At 37.9% G+C, this 12,736-nt stretch overlaps 6 protein-coding genes across 6 annotated transcripts; 3 read left to right on the top strand and 3 right to left on the bottom strand.

The window, feature by feature from the left end:
• Positions 1 to 19: 19 nt before the first annotated feature.
• On the bottom strand, positions 20 to 2,089 carry IRC3 (double-stranded DNA-dependent ATPase; the record flags this gene model as incomplete). The annotated part of the gene is made up of 1 exon (XM_033909666.1): positions 20 to 2,089. One exon carries the CDS (start codon positions 2,087 to 2,089, stop codon positions 20 to 22), a length of 2,070 nt encoding a protein of 689 aa, XP_033765557.1.
• A 168-nt stretch (positions 2,090 to 2,257) lies between these two features.
• Positions 2,258 to 3,493, bottom strand: GPI8 (GPI-anchor transamidase; the record flags this gene model as incomplete). Its single annotated transcript, XM_033909665.1, has 1 exon — positions 2,258 to 3,493. One exon carries the CDS (start codon positions 3,491 to 3,493, stop codon positions 2,258 to 2,260), a length of 1,236 nt encoding a protein of 411 aa, XP_033765556.1.
• A 211-nt stretch (positions 3,494 to 3,704) lies between these two features.
• UBX5 (DNA protein crosslink repair co-factor UBX5) lies at positions 3,705 to 5,201 on the bottom strand (the record flags this gene model as incomplete). Its single annotated transcript, XM_033909664.1, has 1 exon — positions 3,705 to 5,201. One exon carries the CDS (start codon positions 5,199 to 5,201, stop codon positions 3,705 to 3,707), a length of 1,497 nt encoding a protein of 498 aa, XP_033765555.1.
• Positions 5,202 to 5,456: 255 nt separating this feature from the next.
• Positions 5,457 to 6,776, top strand: PEX3 (Pex3p; the record flags this gene model as incomplete). The annotated part of the gene is made up of 1 exon (XM_033909663.1): positions 5,457 to 6,776. One exon carries the CDS (start codon positions 5,457 to 5,459, stop codon positions 6,774 to 6,776), a length of 1,320 nt encoding a protein of 439 aa, XP_033765554.1.
• Positions 6,777 to 7,024: 248 nt separating this feature from the next.
• Positions 7,025 to 7,606, top strand: SKP1 (SCF ubiquitin ligase subunit SKP1; the record flags this gene model as incomplete). Its single annotated transcript, XM_033909662.1, has 1 exon — positions 7,025 to 7,606. One exon carries the CDS (start codon positions 7,025 to 7,027, stop codon positions 7,604 to 7,606), a length of 582 nt encoding a protein of 193 aa, XP_033765553.1.
• A 494-nt stretch (positions 7,607 to 8,100) lies between these two features.
• YSP2 (Ysp2p) lies at positions 8,101 to 12,429 on the top strand (the record flags this gene model as incomplete). Its single annotated transcript, XM_033909661.1, has 1 exon — positions 8,101 to 12,429. One exon carries the CDS (start codon positions 8,101 to 8,103, stop codon positions 12,427 to 12,429), a length of 4,329 nt encoding a protein of 1,442 aa, XP_033765552.1.
• Positions 12,430 to 12,736: the final 307 nt, after the last annotated feature.

The following is a 12,736-nucleotide window of genomic DNA, read 5'->3' as shown; positions in this document are numbered from 1 at the left end:
TTTTATGTAAGTACAGATTTTACTTCATGAATGGTCTTCTTTTTTGATATTCTAAAATTCGTAATAGTGATTTCAACGGGTAGACAGGTGCTAAACTGCTAGCAAAGATTAAGTTGGAGGCATCTCCTTTCGTCATCTTAGTATCTATATAAGCGGTAACATCATCCAAAGATAAACTCATAAAATCTTTTGAAGACTCACCATATACTTTCTTCAATTTTCTGAAAACAAAGTCTCTCTGCTTTGGCGTAGGAATTGCGTGTCTCCATTTCGAGAATTTACTCGATATTGCCTGGTACTGCATTGTTTGTCCTTCCAAGTCCGAATTTAGAGTATTTATAATTTTTTCCACCTTTGACATCACATTCCAAAGGCTAGCGTCTTTTATTATACTTTTTGGAACATAGTCTGCGTATTTATTTGTTATAAAAGACGGCAATTGTCGATACATTTTTAGGTGATATATTACCGACGACTTGTCTTCTGATTTTTCTTTGTATATTCTCAAATGATTTTTGCCTTTTAAAGGGAGGCCCCACGCATTGAACGCAAATTTCACCCACGGATATTGTGAGTTCATTAACAGCTCCATTTCTTTTACTGCTTCAGAAGCTTCATCAAATTCCTTGCCAGCTGGATATGAGTTATTGCTCTGTGTAAAATTCCTAAAACTATCAAAAGAGCACAAGGTTAAATCAAGTGAATTTGCATTTTGAATCCAATTTACAGCGCTATTTCTTTCAGATACATTTTCCATTGCTGTTTCATTAGTCTGGAATAGAGTCTTTAATCTTTCGTCGATTTTTTGTTGTTTAGCTATTATCTCTCCTTGAATTGCTTTCAAATCTTCTACTGTAGCATCATCAAGTTCAGTATCATCACTCTTTATACCTAGTAGCGTGGGCGCAGAAACTACTCCAACATTAGAAGCTCCAATGAAGTCAATGATATGACAGTGGTCTTTGGAGTGGTGTAACCGCAAACCTCTTCCAATCATTTGAATTAAAAGTGAACGTGATTTTGTGGGTCTACAGAGTAATATACAATCAATGTTTGGCATATCTGTTCCTTCAGTGAATATTCCACAGTTCATAAGTACTTCAGTTTCCCCATTCTTAAATTTTTGAATCATATTATCTCGTTCTATCTGTTTTGTATCCGAAGTGACATAGTCCGTGTCGATACCATTGTCTTTAAATAATTTATGCAAACTTCGTACATGGGTTTTATCAACGCCAAATAATAATGTTGATTTTAACGATTTCTCTTGCTTTTTATGTAAGTATGTTTTCAGGATTACTTCATTAATTTCATTTGTATTCATTATGGACGATAGCGGTGCTAGCTGGAAGTCATCTGTAGTGCTTTTAACAGTAGATAAGTCTGCCTCAACTTTGACTGATGTAAATTTAGCCTCACATAGCCACTTGTCGTCAATCATTTCCAGAATCCCCCTGTGATACACAATTTTATCCATGACCATTGACAGAGCTCTTTTATCTGCCCTTTCAAAAGTCGCACTAAAGCCAATAACAGGAATTTTCGTTTCTGCAGTCGAGGCATTAAAATGATCCAAGATACTTCTATAGGAATTAGCCACAGAATGATGGGCTTCATCAATAATTATGAGATTCACTGAATCAGTATCATATTTATCGAGTCTTCTAATCAACGTCTGAACGGATGCCACAATCACGTCAGAATCTTCAATATCGCAATCATATTTTCCCATTTCTATGTGGACCTTCAAGTTGGGAAATATTTTTTTGAGAGTGGTTGTCGCTTGTAAGGCCAGCTCTCTCCTGTGAACTAGGATCAAGGATTTAAAATTTCCTTCGTTTTCCTTGAAATAGTTTTGCCGCAATTGGTTGATGAGGTTTGAGAATATCACTGTCTTACCGCCCCCAGTGGCTAATGATACACCGATTCTCTTGGTTCCTTGTCGAATAGAACTCACACAGGCATTTATAGCATCTTGTTGGTAATCTCTGAGTACGGGAACTGAGTAACAACGTTTTAAGATTTTAATGCGTTGAAATTTGAATGATATAGAATATGTCGAGATTCTAGTGGCTAACTCTGAGATCATATTTTATTATAGTCATGGCTCTAGTAAACTTTTTCCATTGTTATAAAGATAAAAATCTATTGTTTGACGTTATGAAAAAGTTGTTTATGAAATTTACTCTACCAAAAAAAAAAAAATAATATCTAAATGTAAAAATATGCTTAATACGAAAAGAGGAATAAAAGTGTTTTAATTAGTATACAGGTCATAGGTCACTTTGGTGGTGTTTCCTCTCAGCATGAACAACAGAACAGTTACTATAAGCGCAAATACTATCGTAGTTGATTGTTTGAAAGAGGTGAAGAAACATTCGTTGGAGTCTATATCAACATTCAATGCGCTAGTAGACTTGATGTTTTTAAAGTTCTTGCCAATCCTAGAGGATTTATTGTTTTTACGGTATGTTTCCAATGCCAAATCTAGTACATTATTGTTAAGCTCATACTGAGCAGTACTGATATTGTCTTTGTAATGATGATAATGACTCATGGAAACAGGCCTTGAATCATCAGGAATCACATTTTGCACATTCGCAAAAAAATCTGTAATCAGAACTTCTGACGGATCCCTATCAAACAAATCAGTCCTGACACCCACATGGGAGTGAATCTTTTCGAACGTAAATGAATCAAAAAGGTCTTGTAAAGTTAAAGTAGAATTTTTGTCGATTTGTTCCAGGAAATCCAGACAGTAATATGTGAATCTATCAATAACAGCAACTCCTATTTCTACGTCTGAGTGGTGCGAATATGAGCTTTCATCCATTTCACTCGAGCCTACGGCCAGGATATTTGGAGAATAAAACTTGGAATACATCGTGTTCGCCTGACAAGTATCTATCATGAAGAATATCTCATTGTACCTTTTCTTTTCGTACATTTGCTGGAATGCATCTGCAATATCTTCAGAAGCAATTTCTTCAGCGTCTTGGAACTTTAAAAAATCATCGCCACCATGACCTGTCATATAGATGAATATATTTGAATTTTCATCCGTCAACAACCGTTTAGATTTAGGATGGTCTTCCGTCCATCTATCCGTCAACAACCTTATGAAGTTTTCCACGGTAACTTCGTAACCCCTATAGTCGACTTCGACAGAGTCTCCGTAAAGGTCAATGGCGTGATCCTTGTTGTTAAAGACACTTCCAGGAAATAGGTTCCTTGAATTGCAGGCGACATCATCACTCAGCATCAATATTATTTGTGAATCCGGTATACCCAATCTCTTCACAGTTCTGTACATACTAAGCACATTAGCCATATGCCTGTAATTGAACCAGAACCGCGACGTGGATACTAATACGGCCCAGTTATTTGTGTTCGTCGGTCCGGCTTCGTGTGTAGCATCTGTATTATTTGCTCCTGAAAAGGGCAGTAAGAACAAATATAGAAGCAACAGCGACAGATGCATTGCTATACGCATTTTGCTTGGCTCCTACAGTTTGTTATGCTAAAATACGGTATATATTCTGTATTTACACCATTCTCTATCTTCTTGTATGTGTTTTTTCTTTGTTGGCGTGTTGAAGGGAAAACTAAAAAATACGAAATCCGGGTATTTCCGTCATTTTATAAGTGCTCATCTATATATAAATATTATATCAAGGAACCTGCCACCACACGATGTGTTTATTCTACTCGGGATCAAGTTTCTCAACTAGTAGAGAACTATTTTTTAAGCCGGCGTCCGCTATGGTCATATTTAGTTTATCAATTAAATCCTCTCTTTGATGATCATTCAGTGTGAATCTTGAATCCACAAAACCATCCATTTCTGTCTTGATAACCTCATAAATAGTACGCACGGTGTCCTCCAGAGCATTGAATCTACGAACTAGTCTGGAGCCATCACCGGTACGTATTTGAATTCTTGTGGTGATTCCTGGTTTATTCGGCGGTTCTGGATGTACTCTGGCTTCAATTGTACTAAATGGATCCATTTCTTGTACTTGTTTCTGTCCTTCACCAGTATTCGGTACTTCTTCTTGGTTTGATTCGACCGAGTTGTTATTTAGTGACTCTTTGATGGCTAATTCCATTTGTTGCTCTTCAGTTAAAGTTGTTGGATCCACTTTAGGAGGAGGTTCATTAACCGTAGGATTAGTGACCTTGGGATCTAGCGAAAATGAGGCTAAAAACTCATTAATTTCCGAGATGAATTGTTCTGGAATGGGAACAACCCTATTCCATTGCTTGACACGTTCACCAGTGATTGGATCCAGTATGGCGATATGAGGTAAATCATCCTTATTATTCAAGTGATAAAACTGTAGATAGGGCTGAGCATTACGAGATTCATATTGATACTGTAAAAAAATGAAATTCTCTTTGATAATAGTTTTTACCGGTCTGGACGACCACAAATCCCTGTTGAGGGCTTGGCATTGAAAGATTCCTGAATCCTGAATGTTAATCATTATCCATTTTTGCTTCGTCCTTGCCTTTTGCTTTGCGGCGTCTAAATCGAGTTTGGACATAATCGAAAATGGAGGCTTAAACAATAAAGCCAACTTCTGCTCCTTAGAAATAAATTTAGGCTTTCTCACTAATTTGGTATACTCCTTAATGTTGCCGTCTTCGTCAAGTTCGATAACCGGCTCTTCCACATACTCATATTCGTCGTCATCGTTTTCCACTTCAGACTCCAAAGAATCTGAAGAGTTATCATTGATGTATGTATTAGTGTTTGTGGCATCCAACCGTTGATTAAAAATGCTTTCCGGTCTTCCTTCATCAAACATATCGTTTACCCTATGCAATGGCTCAAACCTTCCCCCAATGCCGCCATAAGAAATTGGGAATCCTGAAGTCTCAGTAAGTACTTCATGTCTTGCCTCATCAGGTGGCCTGACATAATCTTGCTCGGGCTGTTGTTGTTGATAAGCTTCCCTTTGTAGCCTCTCCGCCAATTGTGCATCTGCATTTGCATCTGCTGAGATAGATGCCATAGGAGCTGAATTGGATGGAGCTGGCGTATTATTACTACTCAGTAAAGCAGCTCCACCATTTTCGAAAAACAATGATATGGCAGTGTCCAAGTTACCGTCTGCCATTTCGATGAATTGAGTGGCAATGGCTGCGTCATCAGCGCCAGTGATGGCCATGAATTCGTCTATCTTTCCCTCTGACATATAAAAAGTACGTTATTATTGCTACACGTCGTAGTCTGTGCGTTTATAGACCACAATATCGTTGACAAGTAGTAGAGTAGGTATGTATATATGAATACTTCCCTTTTTCCTTAAAAATTCCTGACATTTTAGTTCTCGTGTATAATGATAAGGGCGTTATTCGGCTCGAATAAGCATGGGGTATAATATTGAGGCAAATAATACTGGTCATCGTAAGTACAAAATCACGAAAGAAGCACCGCAAAGCACTAGAAGATGCCCCCAGATCAAAGATCACGTTCGCTTCTACAGAGACATCGAGGTAAATTACTCATTTCGTTGACTGGAATAGCTGCTCTGTTCACTACGGGGTCGGTGGTAGTGTTCTTCGTGAAGAGGTGGTTGTATAAGCAGCAGTTACGGATTACCGAACAGCACTTCATTAAAGAGCAGATCAAAAGAAGGTTTGAGCAGACGCAAGAAGATTCATTGTACACGATATACGAGCTGCTACCTGTATGGGGAATGGTTTTGAATGAAAACGATTTGAATTTGGACAGCATCGTTACCCAATTAAAAGACCAAAAAAACAAGTCCACCAGAGCAAAGTCTAATGAAAGCGGAGAAGCTTCACCGTTGAAGACCAAGGCTGAGCTGTGGAACGAGTTAGAACTAAAGAGTTTGATCAAGCTGGTTACAGTAACATACACAGTGTCGTCACTGATCCTTTTAACTAGACTACAACTAAATATCTTGACAAGAAACGAGTATCTGGACTCCGCAATAAAATTAACTATGCAGCAGGAAAACTGCAACAAACTCCAGAATAGGTTTTATAACTGGGCCACATCGTGGTGGAGCGATCCGGAGAAGAGAGTGGGTGATGCAATGGCAGCAAAGAAGTCAAAGAAAGACGGCCAGGAAGTGTATATTAATGAACAAGCCTTCCTATCACTATCGTGGTGGATTCTAAATAAAGGTTGGCTGAGGTACAACGAAATAATTGCAAATCAAATCGAAGTTGAATTCAACGGTATACACCCAAGAGATACCTTAACACTAGAGGAATTTAGTTCTCGTCTCACCAATATATTCCGAAACACAAATTCCCAAATACTCCAGCAAAATAATAACAGCCTCACTTCGATTTTGCTTCCTCAAGATTCCAGTGGGCAGGAGTTCCTTCTTTCGCAGACACTTGACGCGGAAGCGTTAACAAGTTTCCACTCCAACACGCTAGTTTTTAATCAATTAATAAACGAACTGACTCAATGTATTGAAAGCACAGCAACATCCATAGTGTTAGAATCCCTAATAAACGAATCATTCCACTTCATAATGAACAAGGTTGGAATAAAGACAATGGCCAAGAAGAAACCTGGACAAGAAGATCAGCAACACTACCAAATGGCCGTTTTCACTATGTCCATGAAGGACTGTTGCCAAGAAATGCTTCAAACAGCTGTGGGATCTGCCCATGGCGGCGGAGTGAACGAATACCTGGCCGCGTTGGATTCCGTGCAGCCGCTCGACGATCTGAGTGCTAGTGTGTACAGCAATTTTGGCGTTTCCAGCTCGTTCGCCTTCAAGGATTGATTCTTGGGTAAGTACTGACATCCACACTAGAATTTATATAACGTTATCTTTAATACAGCACAATGTGTAATACAGCAATATAGCATTACCCTGCAACAGTTTCCTGGGCGTCTTGGAGAAAAAAGAAGAGAAGGGGAAGAAGTAGGTCAATATGAAGACAGAGGAAATTGTAGTACAATACTGGCAAGAGATATAACAAGAAAAGACGTTATAAACAATACAGAAAGACGAACAGACTTAGTGCAAATATGGTGACTTCTAGTGTTGTCCTAGTGAGTGGTGAAGGTGAGCGATTCACCGTAGACAAGAAAATTGCAGAGAGATCACTTCTATTGAAAAACTATCTGAACGATATGCATGACAGCAACCTACAAAACAACTCCGATTCAGAATCAGATTCAGACTCAGAGACAAACCATAAAAGCAAAGACAACAACAATGATGATGATGACGACGATGACGACGAGATCGTGATGCCCGTGCCCAATGTTCGGTCTTCTGTTTTGCAGAAGGTTATCGAATGGGCAGAGCACCACAGAGACTCCAACTTCCCTGACGAAGACGACGACGATTCCAGAAAGAGCGCTCCCGTGGACTCATGGGACAGAGAATTCCTGAAAGTGGACCAAGAGATGCTATACGAAATTATCCTGGCGGCAAACTACCTCAACATCAAACCTTTGCTTGACGCAGGTTGCAAGGTCGTTGCCGAGATGATTAGAGGAAGGTCTCCCGAGGAAATAAGAAGGACATTTAATATCGTCAACGACTTCACCCCAGAGGAGGAAGCTGCCATTAGACGTGAAAATGAATGGGCCGAAGACCGTTAGACTACAGTTTCTTCAATGACTATGATACCTCCTTCTGATGTTATTGTGCCATTTCAGACAAGATAGGAGAAGAATGCGATTGCTATCATGCATGTGTACGTCAGCCCACTATAACCGAGCATGTACGAATTATATATGTGTGCAGTTTACATAACTCAAGCTACAATAGAATGTGTGATCCATCATCGTGTTTAGCGATAGACGATATCTAAAAGCCGCAAAAGTGACAAGAAAAAAAGGAAAAATTACTGGATTATAAAAGCTATTGTTTACCTGATGAGGCGGGGCAAATTGAGAAGAGACAGCTGTAAATAGTCTGTTAAAATCATATTTGTGGAATATTGTGGTCTAATTTTAAGTCAAAGTTTATTTTCTTCGAGCGTTTCAACACTCACCTAACCCTTTGCTCTAAATCATTCATCAAAGATAGGGTATATCAATTGCTATAACATATACATATATAGGAGCAGCAGCTATACACATATATCTAACCAATGGGGGATGAAGGTTCTCGCAAAAAAAGATCATTTAGTGATGGTCATTTTTTCAAAAAACTGAAATTGATGTCGAGGAAAAAGCAACCTGTTGTGGAAAGAAGTAAAACTACTCGTACGAGGAAAGAATCCACCAATTCCGCAGCAAAATCTTCGCTATCATTAAGAAGAGGCAACAATGGCAGAAAGACCATCGCTAAGAGAAGAGTGCTGACCGATATAGGCTCTACTAATGAAGGTGTTGCTGGTAACTCTGTCTCAAACTCACCTACTCATGATTCTCATAAACCTCATTTTAGTGATTCTATCCCACCACTGCCTTTAGAACTACCAGATATCGTTTCAATAAGGAGCAGTAGAAGTCATATTAGCAATAAGAGTAATAAGAACAAGCATGGTATAGACTTAACGTTCATACCTCGAAGATCGCTACAAAATTCCAAGGCCGGCCTAAAGAAATTGAATACTTCTCCACAAGGTTATTTTAATATTCCGGTTACCATAGATAGAGCAAGTGAAAAAGTCAAACATACTGATACTAAAAACACGTTCAACTCATCTTCTTCTGAGAATGAACGGCCAGTTTTAAGCACCTTACAGAAGGACGACACTCAAAGTACTTCGCATCCAGCTGTTGATACGATGTCTGCACCAAGTAATATTACCGATAATAAAGAAGTAGAGAATTCTTCAAACAGTTTATTTGATACTATTCTTTCAATTGCTCATAGTGCGATATCGCATGTCCCCAAAATTTCAGCCTTAAATACTGAAATACAACGTGAGTTATCGCACTCCGGTGAAAGCCATAAAGGTTCAACTCGTCATTCTTATTTACATCATCACCATGGACAGCGGCAACATCCCTTGGCACAACAGCAGGGGCGTCTGCCGGTTTCTGAAAATGCTAATCAAAATCCTAATGACACGGTACTCATTCATTCGCCCTCCGCCAACACAGCCCATCGCAGTTCATCTTTTTTGCGTCATTTAGATTATCTGCTATCCCCCACTTCTGGCACAACCTCTGATAACCATGCTCAAGCTGAGGAAGAGGATGATGAGGAAGAATTTTCGCCCCTTTCTAAAGCATTTCTTTCGCCATCAACCCAACTTGTTCCTACAAACACATCCACTACGCCGCTTTCCGATTCATTGACACCTAACAATAGAAACACAAATGCAAATTCCAACTCTGAAACTGAGAATGACAATGACAGGGACGATAGATCAAATGTTGGCAAAGTGAAATTTCAACCCTTGAAAGTGCACGAGCCTGCAATTTCGACTTTTGGTAAAGGAAACTTAACTTTAGAGGCAGTGGCTGGATCCTCTGATATCGATAACACAACTATTGATCTGGACGAAAATAATACCAACAATAACAACAACAATAATCCGAATGCAAGTCCAACAAACTTGAGCCATATTAGCAAAAGTAACATGAGCAATAATCTAGGGCCCAAAGAATTGAACACAAGTTATCGTAATAGTAGCTATATTGATATGGCAAGGTTTGAAAATTCACAATCGAACCTCTCTAACCATAGGGCAAGAAGTAAGACTCTACCAGCAAATAAAGCGTTAGAAAATGCTGCAACTGATGAAAATAATAGTAAACGAAATTCAAGATACTCTTCTTATTCCAACGACATGACTTTTGATGATACTGAAGAAAGAAAATTTAGAAGTATGTCCAAAAAATTCTTAAACAGAAGATCGTTTTCACCATCGAACTTGGGCAATAAAGTGATCCCTGGAATTAGTTTAAGAAACTCATTTAACAAAAATAGGAATAGTAGTTCTGATTTTTTTAGTACGAACCAGGGGCAACAAATGCCAAGAACAAGTACTGCAGGCTCAGGCAATATCCATGCAATAATGGGTTTGGATTCTGGCAATAATGATTTCAAGTTACAAGGTATTGAATATTCTTCAGAGAAGAAAAACAGTGAATTTCATACCCTTTTCAAAGATTGTGATATTAATCCTAACGAAAAATTAATTGTCGATCATAGTTGTGCTCTATCTCGTGATATTCTCTTACAAGGGAGGATGTATATATCTGACGCCCACATTGGATTTTTCTCAAACATTCTAGGATGGGTTAGTACAGTTTTCATTCCATTCAAGGAAATCGTTCAGATTGAGAAAAAGACCACGGCCGGAATTTTCCCCAATGGTATTGTAATTGATACATTGCATACAAAATACATCTTCGCCTCTTTTATGTCAAGAGATGCTACCTTTGATTTGATAACTGATGTATGGAATCAGATCATCTTAGGTAAAAAGTATAGGAATGGCTTCGCAAGTAATGACGATGGCACGTTAAGTGATTCGAGCAGTGCATTCTTTGATGATTATGATGATAATGACGACGATGGAGACCTGGGAGATGACGATCCAGATATTAATAGCACAGATATGACATCTAGTGACGATATTGATGCTGATATTTTTAATGAATCGAATGATCTTGGTAAAAATCAAAAATCTACGAACTTTTTATTGGGTCCTAACAAACACTCTCCAACCACTGCTAATTTCAAACCTTCCAGCAATGACCATTTGGTTGTTGAAGCAAATATTAATGCGCCATTAGGAAAAGTGGTGAATCTGTTATATGGTGAAGACGTGTCTTACTATGAAAGAATCCTAAAAGCCCAGAAAAATTTTGAGATATCGCCAATTCCTAACAATTTCCTCACGAAGAAAATTCGTGATTATGCATATACAAAACCTTTATCAGGTAGTATTGGTCCGAGTAAAACAAAATGTCTAATTACGGATACTTTAGAGCATTATGATTTGGAAGACTATGTTAAAGTACTCAGCGTTACTAAGAACCCGGATGTTCCTTCAGGAAATATCTTTTCAGTGAAGACTGTTTTCCTTTTCTCTTGGGATAAAAACAACTCGACCAAATTAACAGTTTACAACTCTGTCGAATGGACGGGTAAAAGTTGGATCAAGAGCATGATTGAAAAGGGAACATTTGATGGTGTTGCGGACACTACAAAGGTAATGATATCTGAGATTAAGAAAATTTTAAGCGATGAAGATTCAAATATAAATTCAAAGCAGCAAGCCAGCAATAATGAATCAGAGGAAGAGACTGTCAATCTACCCACTATTGGACCTCCTGTTCATGATCCAACAGAACCCGATTTTCAAAAAGGAAAAGACGATACAGTTATTGATGAAAAAATCAATATCCCGGTTCCTTTGGGAACTGTGTTTTCACTATTATATGGTGATGATACATCTTACGTCAAAAAAATTATCGAAAATCAAAATAACTTTAATGTTTGCGATATTCCAAAATTTGTGAATAACACAAGAGAGATTACCTATACCAAAAAATTGAACAATTCATTCGGTCCGAAGCAAACTAAGTGTATAGTTACAGAGACCATCGAACACATGGATTTGAACAGTTTCTTTATGGTAAAACAAATAGTTAGATCTCCGGATGTTCCGTACGGTAGTTCATTCTCAGTGCACACAAGATTTTTTTATTCTTGGGGTGATCACAATACAACAAATATGAAAGTTGTCACTAATGTTGTTTGGACGGGTAAATCCATGCTTAAAGGAACCATTGAGAAGGGTTCGATTGATGGACAAAGAAGTTCAACCAAGCAACTCGTAGATGATCTTAAGAAAATCATTTCCAATGCTAGTTCAACGAAGAAAAGATCGAGGAGAAGGGGCAAGACGATGAACAAAAGAAAATCATCACCGTCCACTACTAAAAATGAAAACAATGAAGAAAACATCGAAGCTACAAGTACCAAACCTTCATTTTTTTCCGTTTTTTCCGTGCTGCAACAAGTGAACATAACTTCAGTTCAAGGAATTATGACGATCATCTCTTTTTTTATTTGCTTGGTTTTCTTCTTTAGATTATTATTCCATTCTAGTAATACTTCCAGCATCCAGATTATTACTCCAGGAAAAATCTCAATTAATGGAAATGAATATAACTACGTTCCTAACTTTAAAACACTTTATCATGTCTACGAAGATAATATCATAAAGGATGCTCACCGTAAAGACTCGAATAAGAAAAACATAGTCACCGATACAGAGGGTCTCATATGGGACTGGTTGATAGATCGTGGAAATGGAACCGTTCAAAATGGTATTTTGTCCAATCGTATGAAGGAAGGTAACGGCAAAAAGGTTAAGCTCGTAAATGAAGTCAGTGATCACAAAATACAGCAGCTAGTTGAATCTATAAAAATCACCGAATTGCAGCTGCAAGAAATGAAAGAATTACTGGCCCAAACGGATAACGCATCAGTGGCTAACCAGTTACTATAATAAAATATATTTCTCGTTTTAATGGAAAAGTAGGATTCTCCTACTTTACTTTTTTTGTTCTTTTGATCTTATTTCTTTTATTTAATTCTATATGCTTAGTTTGTTATATAGGATATTTTTTTTCAGATAATTGTAATAAAATGCATCGATATTATTTACTTACCTATTTCTAAAGCATTGCTCGACATAGTTTGAATTCCTTTTGTTAGAAGAATTATTCATGCTTGGAATATTTCCAATTAGTTATTTCCACTGGGTGATAAACGTATGCAGTATTATATAGTATCTATATCTGGTTAAGCATAAA

This window comes from Saccharomyces paradoxus, chromosome IV (assembly GCF_002079055.1).
Source record: "Saccharomyces paradoxus chromosome IV, complete sequence".
Lineage (NCBI taxonomy): Eukaryota > Fungi > Ascomycota > Saccharomycetes > Saccharomycetales > Saccharomycetaceae > Saccharomyces > Saccharomyces paradoxus.
This window is presented reverse-complemented; position numbering and strand designations above follow the sequence as displayed.